Source organism: Megascapheus bottae, chromosome X (genome assembly GCF_031878675.1).
Source record: "Megascapheus bottae isolate mThoBot1 chromosome X, mThoBot2.hap1, whole genome shotgun sequence".
Taxonomy (NCBI): Eukaryota; Metazoa; Chordata; class Mammalia; order Rodentia; family Geomyidae; genus Megascapheus; species Megascapheus bottae.
Genome location: NC_143547.1, coordinates 28,112,919 through 28,126,439, shown reverse-complemented (window position 1 = coordinate 28,126,439; position 13,521 = coordinate 28,112,919). Strand labels below are relative to the sequence as shown.

The following is a 13,521-nucleotide window of genomic DNA, read 5'->3' as shown; positions in this document are numbered from 1 at the left end:
GGTGTCAGAGTTGCATTATGTTTCAGTAGAGCCTTTAGTGTTAAAATGTTTCTGGTGGCTTTGCTGGTTATTCTAGCTAATGCAGACCAAAGATGATTGTCCATGGAACTAAGTTTGAGGCCATGTCATGGAGAATTTACCAAGTCTTTACTTTTTTAAATAATACTCTGGCTGTGATACTGGTGCCATGGCCCACCTGGTAGAACACTCCACCAACCATTCAGAAGAAGAGAAAGCCAAGTAAGAACAGGTGTATCCCTCAATGCATATCCTAGGCCCAACACATAGCCAACATATCCTGGTGTGACAATTGTTCTTTTCCTAAACTGGAAGCCTGATGTTGCTAAGAAATAACTGTGAGATCTTGGTCAAACTACTGAAACAGTAAATGCTTGGTGTTGTAGCTCAGTAGTGTAGTTCTATTTATGAAAAATTAAATACTCCTCCTTCTTCAGTAAAAAGGAAAAAAAAGCAAACCCTTTCATACCTGTCCTGTTATGTGGCTCTTCATTGTAATTGGTAGTGGAGGGGCATAAGTTGTTGCTGGAAAATTGTGAGACCTTATTCAAATAACATTCCTGTCTAAAAGGATTAGTAGGTAGTCTCAGTGTTTCAGTGCTGGCTCATAAGTATGAAGTTTAAAGCACCAGGTTTCCCAACTTCAGATCTGTTTGGTTCCTCACTCTAACTGGGCAGTTGAGAGGCAGCAGTCCTTAATGGCAAACAATGTACAAAAGTGAACTTCTGCATTCTTACTTGGGGGAGGGTGAGTCCCTGCCTGCATTTTCTGTAAGTCACCACTGGGAGTGCCAGAGGTCTTATGCAGGCATGAGGAAAAATCAAGTAGTAAAAATGGAGTTAAATATCCTCTCTTCTTATTTTCTATTTATTATTATTATTATTATTATTATTATTATTATTATTATTATTATTATTATTTGAGCCCTGGGGCTTGAACTCATGGTCTGAGTACTCTTCCTGAGTTTCTTTTCCTCAAGACTAGCTTTTCCTGAGTATTTGGTTGGTAGAAATGTCTTACGGCCTTCCCTGCACAGGTTGGCTTTGAATGATGATCCTCAGATCTCAGACACCTGAGAAGCTAGGATAACATTCTTGATCCCCCAGGGCATTGCTTCTGTTTCTTTCTTTTTAAAACATGGTCTTTTCCTTCAACCCAGGTGGGCCTTGAAATCTGATACTTTGTCCTCTGCCTTACTGTTGCTAGGATTATCAGGTATGTACCAATACATACATCATATTTTTAAATATTTCTCAGGCGACATTATGGCTTTATGCTTCCTTATGGTCTATGTGTTTTTATCCTATCTTTTTTTTCCCCCGCAGGGCTTACTCCTGCTATCATATTTTTAAATATTTCTCAGGCGACATTATGGCTTTATGCTTCCTTATGGTCTATGTGTTTTTATCCTATCTTTTTTTTTCCCCGCAGGGCTTATTCCTGTTATGGTAGCTACGGGCCTTATTCCTGCTCTCATTGCTAACCTTGGGGTAAAGAGGACTGTAGTTTGAGGCCATTCAAAGAAATTAGTTTTTCAGATCTTATCTCAATATAAAATGGCACAATGCATAAAGACTTGCATAAAGAAGCAGTTTCTCTAAGCTAACCTGGGAAAAGTAGAGAATCAATCGGGAAAACAAAGTTTATCAAATAAATACTGGATACCTGACTTTAGTGGTAGAGTGCCTGTCTCTCAGTTCCTTTCTTTTTTTTTTTTTTGCTAGTCCTGGGCTTGAGCTCAGGGCCTGAGCACTGTCCTTGGACTTTCTCAAGGCTAGAGCTCTACCACTTGAGCCTCAGCACCACTTCTGGCTTTTTTTCTATATGTGGCACTGAGGAATCGAACCCGGGTCTTCATGTATGCTAGGCAAGCATTTTAACCACTAGGCCAAACTCCCAGGCCCTCTCAGTTCCTTTCTTGTTATTGTCACCATGAAAAGGAATCAAAGAGATACAACAGTGTTTTCTATTGCTGAGTTGCTTTTTCCTTACTTTATCATTTCTTTGGTCATAATCAAGAGTTTTTGGTTCGGTTTTGTTTGATGTTATTTGAGTTTCAAGATTGCAAGCTCCTCAGATCACAATGTAAGATGCACAGGATATAAAATGAAAGGGAATCCTAGTAGCTACCACATAGTTGAGACCCATAAAAGTAAGTTTCAAAGCCAGCCCAGGCAGAAAAGTCTGTAAGACTACATCTCTTGTGGTAAGCTGGCCTAGGCACCAGTGTCTTATGCATTTAATCCAAATCATGAGACTGAAATCTGAGGGGCCTACTTCAAAGCCAGACTTGTCTGAAAAGTCTTTGAGATTCAGTGTTGAACAGAAAAGCTCAGCAACAGCACCTAGTCCCTAAATTCAAGTTCAAGTTCTAGGAAAGAGAGAGAGGAAAAGAGACAGCGAGAGAGCGAGAGAGAGAGCGAGAGAGCGAGAGGGAGAGAGAGAGAGACAGAGAGAGAGAGAGAGAGAGAGAGAGAGAGAGAGAGAGAGAGAGAGAGAGAGAGAGAGAGAGAGAGAGAGAATAGAATAATGCTAGGACATATTTTGGGTATCTGGGGTGAACATTGCAAAAAAGTATTTATAATTATATTCAGCAGCTGGTTTTTATTTTTTTTCTCATGGGTCCTTAGAAGTATTTACTTTATTCGTTTTCTTCTAACTGCTGGAGAAATCACAAGCTACATATCTTTGAAAATTATACTACTCATTATGTTCATTAGATGGAATTGGTGTTTAAATTAAGGGTTGTGCTCTTGCTCAGTTGGAGTTTTACTACTTAAGCCATGCCCCCAAATGTTTTTCCTTCATTTTCAGATTAGGTCTCCCATTTTTTGCCCAAGACTGGCCTGAATTTTCATTCTCATCTCTATGATTTGTCATGTAGCTGGGATGTTTAGTACTACATCAAGCCTTTTCCATTAAGATGCATACTTGATCATTGTTTTTTACTTTCTTTTTTGCCTCTGATGGCTTCAAACTTCAGTTCTCCAAAGTTTGCTTTAGGGTAGCTAGCATTACAAGCCTGAGCTAACACAGGTCCTCATATTTTTTGTTGTTTTTGTGCCAGCCTTGGAACTTGAACTGAGGGCCTGGGCACTGCCTCTGAGCTGTTGTACTCACTACTAATGCTCTATCAATTTGCGTAGCAGCACTGTTTCAAGGGTTTTTTTGTAGTAAATTAGGTATAAAATTCTCAGGATCATACCTGCCCGGCCTGCATTTGAACTGCAATCATCAGATCTCAGCCTTCTGACTGACTAGGATGATAAGCCTGAGGCACATGGCTTTATAAACTAAATAGATTATAAACTTTATGTGGCACCTAATGAAGGTTGCATACCCAATATCCATTCTGAAGTTGCATACCCAATATCCATTCTTCCTATCTTTTCCATTACAGCCTCAAATTTTTAATGTGCTTAGTAAAGAGGCTCACGTAGCTTTCCCTTTTTAAAATTTTTATTTTATTGTATGGATAATGTATTAGAGGGGTTACAGTTACATTCCTCAGGTAGTAGGTGCATTACTTCTCGCATACTGATAGCCCTTCTCATGTTTTTGTCCCCATTTCCCTCCTCCCATGACCTCCCAACCATCTTGTTTCCCCCTCTTCCCTGTTTCAAATAAACAAACGCATATACAATATACCAGGTAACAAAGTCAGATGCAGAAACAGCATAAGGACAAAAACAAAAAAGAGAAATAACATAGCACATTAAGAACAACAATCACACTAACCTCCCTTGAAGTAAATATATTCATTTGAGCCAGCTATGGCAAACATAGCCTGAGAATTGGAATCTAAGATAGTTACTGTTTTCTGCTTAAAACTGATAGACTTGGGAGGAATTTGTCTGTTCACCTACTTCACAATTAGTAGTGGGCAGAGAGCTAGCTTAGCAGCATGAAGAAACACACATTTAAAAGGGCAAGCAGGATCCCTTGGTTACATCATATTGTTACAATATTTCACCTTGTTATCTGATATATTTTATATGTGCTTAATTGGTTATTTGAAATTGGATAAGGAAGGGGGGGAAATCAAGATAAGCAGGGGGGAGGGGGAGGGAAATGGGGACCATGTCTTGAGAAAGGGTATCAATGTTTGTGAAGTAATTTACCTTCTGTCTGGTGAATATAATGTAACCCTTCTATTAATTACAATAAAAAATAAATAAATTTTTAAAAAAGGCAAGCAGGAAGATAGGAGGCTTGCACTCTGAAGACACTGCAGAAACAGCATTGTAAAATGAGCAGCACGTTGCTCATTTTCTGGCCTCAGCTTACAGTCCTCTATATCCTTCCAACTCCTTCCCACAGTGTTCAGCTCAGGCTCAGCATTCAGTGTTCCTTGGCTACTGGAGTTCCTTTCAGCAGGTATATATTTACATGCATTCAACCCAGTCTGCTTTAGGCAACATAACTTTTGAGGCAAATTATGATAGCTCATTCCTTTCATCCTACCTATTCCATGAGCTGAGATTTGGAGGATTATGGTTTAAAATCAGCTAGGCATAAAGTTCCATTACCTCTTATTAACAAATGAAAGGTCAGGCTGGAGGTGTGCCTCAAGTGGTAGAGCTCTAGCTGAACAAGGAAGCCATGAAGTGAGCAACAGACTGAGTCCAAACTCTGGTCTTGGCATACCACCACCACCACCACCAACAACAAAGTAATACTCTTCAAGATTTTACATAATCAGAGGAGAGTCAATATAGGTCTAGTGTTTTGGGGTTTTTGTTTCTTTTTGTCAGTCGTGGGGCTTGAACTCTGGGCCTGGGCATTGTCCCTGAGCTCTTCAGCTCAAGGCTACAGCCTTACCCTTTGAGCCATAGCACTACTTCTGGTTTTCTAGTAGTTAATTAGAGATACGAATGTCATGGACTTTAGTGCCTGGGCTGGCTTTGAACCATGATTCTCAGATCTCAACATCCTGAGATGCTAGGATTACAGGCATGAGCCACCAAGCCCAGCTGGCCTAGCAGATTTTTTATGTACTTCCTAAAATGCTCACAATGACTTTGGAGCAGGGAGACCTCTTACAGAGAAAGAAACTAGACATTGGTGCTGGTAGAAGTCTTCACAGGTGGATTGTTGCCACAGATGTCAGTGAAACTCAGGTGTGATGTTTCCCACATCCACCCCTGGTATTTGCACCTCTGTCCTGATGAGTCCCAGAAGATGGGCAGAATTTGAAGCTTTGGGCAGGGACATGGAAAGGAATCCTAGACATGGAAATGAACAGAAACATCAAACAGAATTCATGAATTACATCCAATAGAGTAGGCAAAATGGCTAAAAGAGAAGTTTGCGATACGATACTTCAACAACTAAGTATCTGTTGACAATTCAAGGTCCTGTGGCAGTCAATGTGGGATATGCTCTTTTGGGGGAATGTTGTACTCACTGTTCAACCAGCCTTGCTCTCTTCCCTTCCTTCTCCTTCCTGTCTTTCTTTTCTTTTTTTTTTTTTTTGGTCAGTCATGGTTCTTGAACTCTGGGCCTGGGCACTGTCCCTGAGCTCTTCAGCTCGAGGCTAGCTTCCCATTTCCTGGTTGTTAATTGGAGATAAAAGTCTCGTGCTGATAAATGTCTTTTGTGCCCAGGCTAGCTATGAACCACAATCCTCAGATCTCAGCCTCCTGAGAAGCTAGGATTACAGTTGTGACCGACTGGTGCTGGGCCTGTCTTTTTTCTTCCCTCCTTTTTCTCTATCCTCTTCTTTCTCCTCTCTATTCATTGTCCTTCTTCTTTTGTCTTTATTCCTTTGCTTTTTCTCTTTCTTCTTTCTTCCTCCTTCTACCCTCTTCTTTTGTCTCCCTTCTCCTACCTCTTCATTTTCCTCCTCCCTCTGCCTTTCCTTCTGCCTCTTCTGCCTCTTATCTCCCCTTCCTCTCTCCTTGCTATTGCCTTAGGTTGAATACAAGGTCTTCCAAATGATAAGCACGCACTTTCTGCCTAAGCTAAACCCCCAGTCCTTACTCCATTTTAAAAAAATGTATCAGTTGTGGTACTTGAACTCAGGGCCCCAACACTGTCCTTTTCTGCTCAGGCCTAGTGTTCTGCCTCTTTAGCCACAGTTATACCTCCAACATGTGGTAGTTAACTGTAGATATGAAGCTAATAGACTTTCCTACCTGAGTTGGCTTGGAGCTGAAATTCTGAGATCACAGAAGTGATCCTAAGTAGCTAGGATTACAAGAGTGGGCACTTTTTCACATTTTTGGTCTTTAAGAAAGTGATTCTCCTGTCCTCAAAATGAGGACAGAACCTATCCTCTGGATTACTCAGAATTACAATGATGCAGTTAGGGGGACATTTCAGTTATGTAATTGTCCAAACATACAGTGTATCACAAGATGATTCAAGAATAGTAATAAGGAAAGGACCCCAAAGTCTACCCTCTGTACATGGGTGCTCTTTTATAATGCAATGGGAAATGCACAGAAGGAAGAATTAGATAAAAAACCCTGAACTCAGGATCATTGCAGAAGACTGGTGGCATTGGGAAAGGATACATGGGACACAAAATGAATTATGAAGCCATGAAAATGAGAGGATGGATGGTAGAGATACTGATTTTCTTCTGCTAAGTTGCCTCAGAACAAAATTGGGACCATGACTTAAAACCACTCTCACAGCAGAGTGGCACTGAATATCTGTAAGTAGTTACTTGGGAGTCATAGTATTGTGATTCAAAACGAGCCTGGGAAGAAAAGTCCAAGAGACACTTCCCTCCATGCAACCATCAAAAAAGCTGAAGTGAAGCTGGTTCTCAAGTGGTAGAGCTGTAGTGGCCTGGAGAAAAAAAGACAGAGGAAAGAAAGAAAGAGCGGGGGAGGGAGGGAGGGAGGGAGGGAGGGAGAAGGAAGGAAGGAAGGAAGGAAGGAAGGAAGGAAGGAAGGAAGGAAGGAAGGAAGGAAGGAAGGAAGGAAGGAAGGAAGGAAGGGAGGGAGGAAGGGAGGGAGGGAGGGAGAAGGAAGCAAGGGAGGGAGGGAGGAGACAGAAAGAAAGAAAGAAAGAAAGAAAGAAAGAAAGAAAGAAAGAAAGAAAGAAAGAAAGAAAGAAAGAAAGGGAGAGAGAAAGGGAGAGAGAGAAAGAAAGAAAGAAAGAAAGAAAGAAAGAAAGAAAGAAAGAAAGAAAGAAAGAAAGAAAGGGAGAGAGAGAAAGAGGTAAGAAGGAAAGCAGGGGAGAAGGGGGAGAGGGAAAGAAGAGGAAGGAGGGAGGAAGAGAAGACAGAAGGATGTAGAAAAGAGAAAGAAAGAATAAAATCAAACACATTTTTGTTTCCAACATCCTGACCCCTTCCCATCTTTTAGCTGCTTGGGGGTCCTAAGTCGGGACTGGTGGCGATAGATGAGTAAAGGTGTCATTTCTTTAATAGTCTCCTTGCTTCCTGTCAATAGAAAACCTGATGGGTTTTGTACAGCTTGTCAGTCACAAATAATACTGATTTCTTAGTTTAATAGAAATACTAGGCACTTGTTGTACATTTGGTATGGAACTTTCTTGTTGTAAAATAATTAAAATTAATATCTGGGGTGTGTGTCAGTAGCTGAGGCTTGTACTCCTAGTCTCATAGCAGGATGAGATCTCAGGAACACAGTTCAAAACCAGGCAACACAGTCCATTAGAACTTTATCTCTAGTTAAACCAAAAAGCCTGGAAGTGGAGATGTGGGTCAAATGGTAGAACATGGGTAAAACACTCATTAACATCATCTCAGCTCTGAATACACACACACACACACACACACACACACACACACACACACACACACACACAAAATTTAGAAGAAAAAAAGCACAGAGAGGATACCCTTGGATGTTTGGATGTTATACCATGTTGGCAACTAAGGTGGAGCGAGAAAATGAGGAATTAGAGAATGTGGAGTTAGCCAAAGAGATTAAGCCTCAAAGAAGTAGGAAAGCTGAGTATATCATAGAACATTCTAGAAGGAGTAGGCAGTGGATACCAACATAGTGTATTACTGCTTTCCATATCACAAAGAACCAAGCTGGGGAGGGTGTTTTGAAGAACAAGAGTAATTGACAGTAAAAATGTCCCAGGGAATGAATACACACCCATCAACCAGGAGCCAACGGCTTACATCTCCAACCCTAGCTACTCAGGAGGCTGAGAGCTGCAGAATAGAGATGGAAGGCCAGCAGGAGTCAGAAAAGTCTGAAAGATTCCATCTCCAATGAACCAGTAAAAAAACAGGACATGGAGGTGTGACTCCAGTGACAGAGCACCAGTCATGGGTCATAAAGCCAAACAAGTGTGAGGCTGTGAGTTCAAATCTATCTCTCAAGTACCGGCATACAACACAGGACCAAAAGCACTTAAGAACCATAACAAGATGTAGAAGTTCCCTTCTGAAGTATAGGTGTCATGAACTCAGAGAGCATTCTTCTGAGAGGAAAAGAAATAGGAGTTCACATGAGCAGACATGAAAGCTGTGCCAGCTGACTTGCTATGTGCTGCTGCTTCCTGCTACACGTTGTTCTGTGAACCTGTTATCCTAGCTACACTGGGAAGACTAGCAGGGGTACATCATGCCCAAGTGCACATCCAGCCAGAACATGACATCTATCTCAAATAAGGTGTCTTGAACCTTGAAAATAGCCAGCAGAACACTGGGCTGGAGGCTTGGCTCTGCAGCAAGAACATCAACCTGGAAAGTATGAGTCCCAGAGTTCAAATTCCAGTACCACCAAAACAAATCTAAATAATGTGCAATGTATTCAAATAGCCATAGACTTCCGAAGTGGTCTTTACATAGCTACATCAGTAGAGGTATTTGCAAAACTCCCTGTCAAATGCTTATTTCTTCTTTCTTTTGAGATGTGGTTTACTTTGTTGCTCAGGCCGGCCCTGGACTTCTGGGCTCAAGTGCCCACCTGCCTTTACCTCAAAAGTAGCTGGAATGACAGGTGGATACCATCACAGCCAGCTGTCAACTAGCTATTCAGGAGGCTGAGATCTGAGGATCAAGTTTCAAAGTCAGCCCTGGCACAAAAGGACTTGAGGGTCTTATCTCCCCTGGCACAAAAGGACTTGAGGGTCTTATCTCGAATTAACCACCAGAAAACGGGAAGTAAGGCTTGGCTCAAGGACTGGGTGGTAGCCTTGAGCTGAAGAGCTCAGATACATTGCCCAGGCTGAGTTCAAAGCCCCATGACCCACAAAAAAAGTAAACACACAGACAATTGTTATCTTTTTTCTGCAGTTGGCACAGTGTTCCACTCTCTTTTTGTGTGTGGACTGGTTCTGGGGCTTGGTATTAGGGTGTTGAGTTCACACTTTGTTTTCACTCATAGCTGCTTCTCTGCCCTTTGAGCCACAGCCCATTTTCAGTTTCCTTATAGTTAATTGCATATAATTGCATATCCTTGTCAAATATATCCTAAGTCATGTTGATTTCATCCTTTAACACTCCCCAGTGTCCCACCTCAAACATGTGACCTGAAACAAGGTCTTTTGGCCTTTGCTGCCCAGGGTGCCTTTCATTTCTATCCTCAGATCTCAGCCCCCTCATTAGGTAGGAATACTGTTGTAACCCACAGGTTCCAAGCTCAGTCTTGAAGATGGAACCTAATTGCCACATTTCTGAATAATATGAAGAGACTGATTTGAAGCTTTTTTAAGTTAATGCTTATTTTATGCTATTTTTCTTTGATCTGTTCTTTTACCTTCAATGCTTTATGTATACCACATCTGTAAGCTTTGTGACTTCCATATATATGTTTGTGTGTGTGTATGTATATGTATATATATATAAATATATATATATATTCCCAAGGGCACTTGATACCTTGTTCCCTTTGTAGTGGTGGGTGAAGTGTGCAGACATTGGTGTACCCTATATATCACAGACTTACAGACTCTGGTACTGCTGATATTCAGGGGAAATGTAGCTGAGAAGTTCTTTTCATTTCTCCCCAGTTCTTTGTCCAAAGGGAGCATTCAACTGGATTGGGAAGATTCCAAAGCTGCAGGCTGAACCACAGTCACGGAAGGCAGAGTTTTCAGAGGGATAAAGAGTGAGTGCCTGTCTTCATCTTCTGTCTGGAAATGACTTCCTGCTTAGCTTCCCCTTGTAGTGCCTAGAAGCAGAAGCACAGGGGCTTTGGGAGAAATGTGCCTTTCAGATATCCTCTTTCTGTAGCACTCATGGTTCTCCTCACCTTCCTAGAGGAGAATTTGTATTTTGCATGTGGGCTTTGCAAGCCTCAGTTTCTCCAGAACAGGAAATGGTCATCACCAGTCTCACTCCCCATGAGCATTTACTGGAGTTTGAGGCCAAAGCTCTAGAAGGGCCTCTTCCTGGGGACTCATGGAAATGGAAGATCTGGGCAGGATTCATACTCAAATATATCCTAAGTCATGTCGATTTCATGCTTTAATAGATTTCCCCATTGACCCACCTCAGACATGTGGCCCTGAACAAAGGAGGTTATTGACCTAACTCTTTGCCTCTTCAACTGGTAGAGCAGAATAGATACTATATCTTCATACTTTTTTGATATGAATGTTGAATGAGTTACTGTATAATGTTGGACAAAACCAAGAGAATGCCTGGCTATTCTAGCAGATGCTCAGTATACATTTGGAATTTGACTATTGTAACCACTGAGAAGTCTAGCAGAATAGTTGTAAGGAGTTTTGGAATGAAACTGCACTCTCTGACTTTGGATCCATTCTCTCTGCTTAATGTAAGTTTGGCCACAGACATCTTAGGTAACCTGTCAAAGCTTCAATTTCTTCAGTCATAACAACCTGAAGACAACTCATGCCTATTTATTTGCTGATTGCAAAAATACAATACTTAACATAAATGCTAACAAGTAGCTACTGCATCTTAACAGCATTTTATTTATTTTTTGTGGGTCGCGGGTCTTGAACTTGGCCTGGGTGCTTATCCCTGAGCTCTTCAGTCCAAGGCTACCACACTATCCCTGAGCCTGGGTGTTGTCCTTGAGCTCTTCAGCTCAAGGCTACCACCCTACCCTTGAGCCAAGCCCCACTTCCCATTTTCTGGAGGTTAGATGGAGATAAGAGTCTCAGGTCCTTTTGTGCCCAGGCTGGCTTTGAACCTTGATACTCAGATCTCAGCCTCCTGAATAGCCAGGATTACAGGTGTGAGCCACTGTGCCTGGCTTTAACAGCATTTTAAAATGCAAACTCAAATATCCTTAAATGCTTTCTGCCCTTGCACCTAAGGTGGGAGTTGCAGTTGGGGGTGCATGCTCACTCAGAAAAGTGCACCCACAGCATTATACATTCACACATGTGCTGAGATCCTCTTTCTTTTTCCCAAAGGTAAACACACTGGAAAGTATACAAGCAGCAGCCTGAGTGGAGCCCTGCCCTTGATGACCTGTGGCTTTCTGCATTTGGAACTTTACCTGAATGGACCATTGAAGAAGCATACAGTACCACTGTCCTAGTTATCCTAGCTTCTGTGTTAGTGTATTTGCTTTCTGACCTGAAAAATGGCAGACACCCCTCCATCCACTGTATTTTCTCTGTCTGCTAAATCCCCTGTTAATATACAACAGGAGATGGTCACAAATGGAGAAACCACACATGTTCACCCATGCAACTTAATAGGATTTGAGGATGTGTCCCTTGATTTTACCAAGGAGGAGTGGGTTTTATTGAGTTCAGAACAGAAAAAGATGTATAGGGAAGTGATGTTGAATAACTATGAGAACTTGTGTGATGTAGTATTTTACTTTAGCAAGCCTTCCATGCTTACAAAGAGTGATGAAGAACAGGACAGAATGGAAAGAGAAATTTTTGAAGGTTTCTATTCAGGTAGGATGAGTCCCCTTACATCCCAACCATTACAACTTACTCAAATTAGTTTGCAGCCAGAAACACTGAGCATTAAGGAGGAGCCAACAGATGGATACATTTTTCCCGAGTATAACACCACTGGTGAAACCCTGTGCACAGAAGCTACCATTGCAGGAAGTGGGCAAATGGGTAGTGGAGGGCAAAGCTCTTCATGGGATGACTCTCAGATTGATCTTGGAGAGTTCTTCCAAGGTAGACCACGTAATAGCATTCAGCATGAGGAAGGATCCAACGAAAATGATCGTGATACAAATCCCTCTGGCATAAGGGCTTTGGTAGTTGAGCTGGGTAGAAACCATATAGGACTAAGTTGTTATCAATGCAGTAACTGTGGGCAATTCTTCAGTTCATTCACACAACTTACTGAACATAAGAAATCTCATACTAGAAGGGAATTACTTAAATGCAGTCGATGTGAGAGAACATTTCTGTGTCCCACAGCTTTGCAGTCGCATCTCAAGGTCCACACTCGTGGGAAAGAATATAGATGTAATACTTGTAGACAATGCTTCTGCTCAAGCTCTAACCTGAAAAGACATGCAACCATTCATACAGGGGAGAAACCTTATGAATGCCCAGACTGTAAGAAAAGATTTAGAGATATCTATCTTCTGAAACAACACCAACTAATTCATTCTGAATACAAACGGCATCAATGCAATGAATGTCTCAAAGCTTTTCATAGGCGTTCTCATCTTACCAGACATATGGGAATACATGCTAGAGGCAAATAGACTTCTCCACAATGTGTTGCTCAAACATTCAAAACTGTTTTGTCCATTAAAAATATAGGTTAAGTTACATTAGACTGTATATTTTGTAGGCACTGTTGAAACATTTTAGCACCTCATCAAATCTTAAGAGACACCAGAAAATACACAAAGAGGGAAACACCTTTGAGGTGTGTTCATTGTAGCTAACCTTATAAAGAAAAGCATTATCTTTTCGTACACACAAAAATTTACACTGGATAAAGACCCCATGAGTGCCCTTGCTGTTAGAAATTCTTCAGGAACACTGCCATGTTAGAAGACTCCTAAAAATTCATCCTGGAAAAAAAAGTCCCTTTACATATGAACATGATGGAGGAGGCTTCTAGCATATGTCTTCATTAAATTGTCACAGGAAAAAAGAATCCCATCAGACTGAAAAAGTATCAGTATGTGTTAGAGTGTTTCAAGGATCTCTGGGAAAGCAAAGTTTTTAGGCCTTTGGTAACTTGACAAATCAGTGCCATCTGAGGGGGAAAGTGGTATTGCTCACCAGAGAACATATCCTGGGGAAAATTCTCTTAAGTTCAGTATCTGTAGGAAGTAAGCTCTTTTATTTTGTTAAGAAGCTCATGATGGGGAAAAACCCCTTTGTGATGACAGATATGTGAGTGGTTAATTTTAATGTCACATATGAATGTTGATGAAATACATGAATATATATATATGGTGAATTTGAGATGTCATTGTTATGAGAAGATAAATTTCTGGGAAATTCATTGAAGACTTTACCTCTCCAAAGATACCTGCAAGAGTTTTAACGCACATTTCCTCCATGAGAAGCAGGGAATGTTTCTATCCTTTTCTATTTCTTCCTATTTTATCATTAAATTTAAAAAATCCTTTCTAAAATTTAAGAAAAAATAT

At 41.1% G+C, this 13,521-nt stretch overlaps 1 protein-coding gene across 1 annotated transcript; it reads left to right on the top strand.

Moving 5' to 3' along the window:
• The first annotated feature begins 1,175 nt into the window (after positions 1-1,175).
• LOC150040650 (zinc finger protein 426-like) lies at positions 1,176-13,001 on the top strand. The gene is made up of 3 exons (XM_090326378.1): positions 1,176-1,234; positions 9,968-10,065; positions 11,345-13,001. Exon 3 carries the CDS (start codon positions 11,518-11,520, stop codon positions 12,616-12,618), a length of 1,101 nt encoding a protein of 366 aa, XP_090182504.1. The 5' UTR covers positions 1,176-1,234; positions 9,968-10,065; positions 11,345-11,517; the 3' UTR covers positions 12,619-13,001.
• The last annotated feature ends 520 nt before the right edge of the window (positions 13,002-13,521 follow it).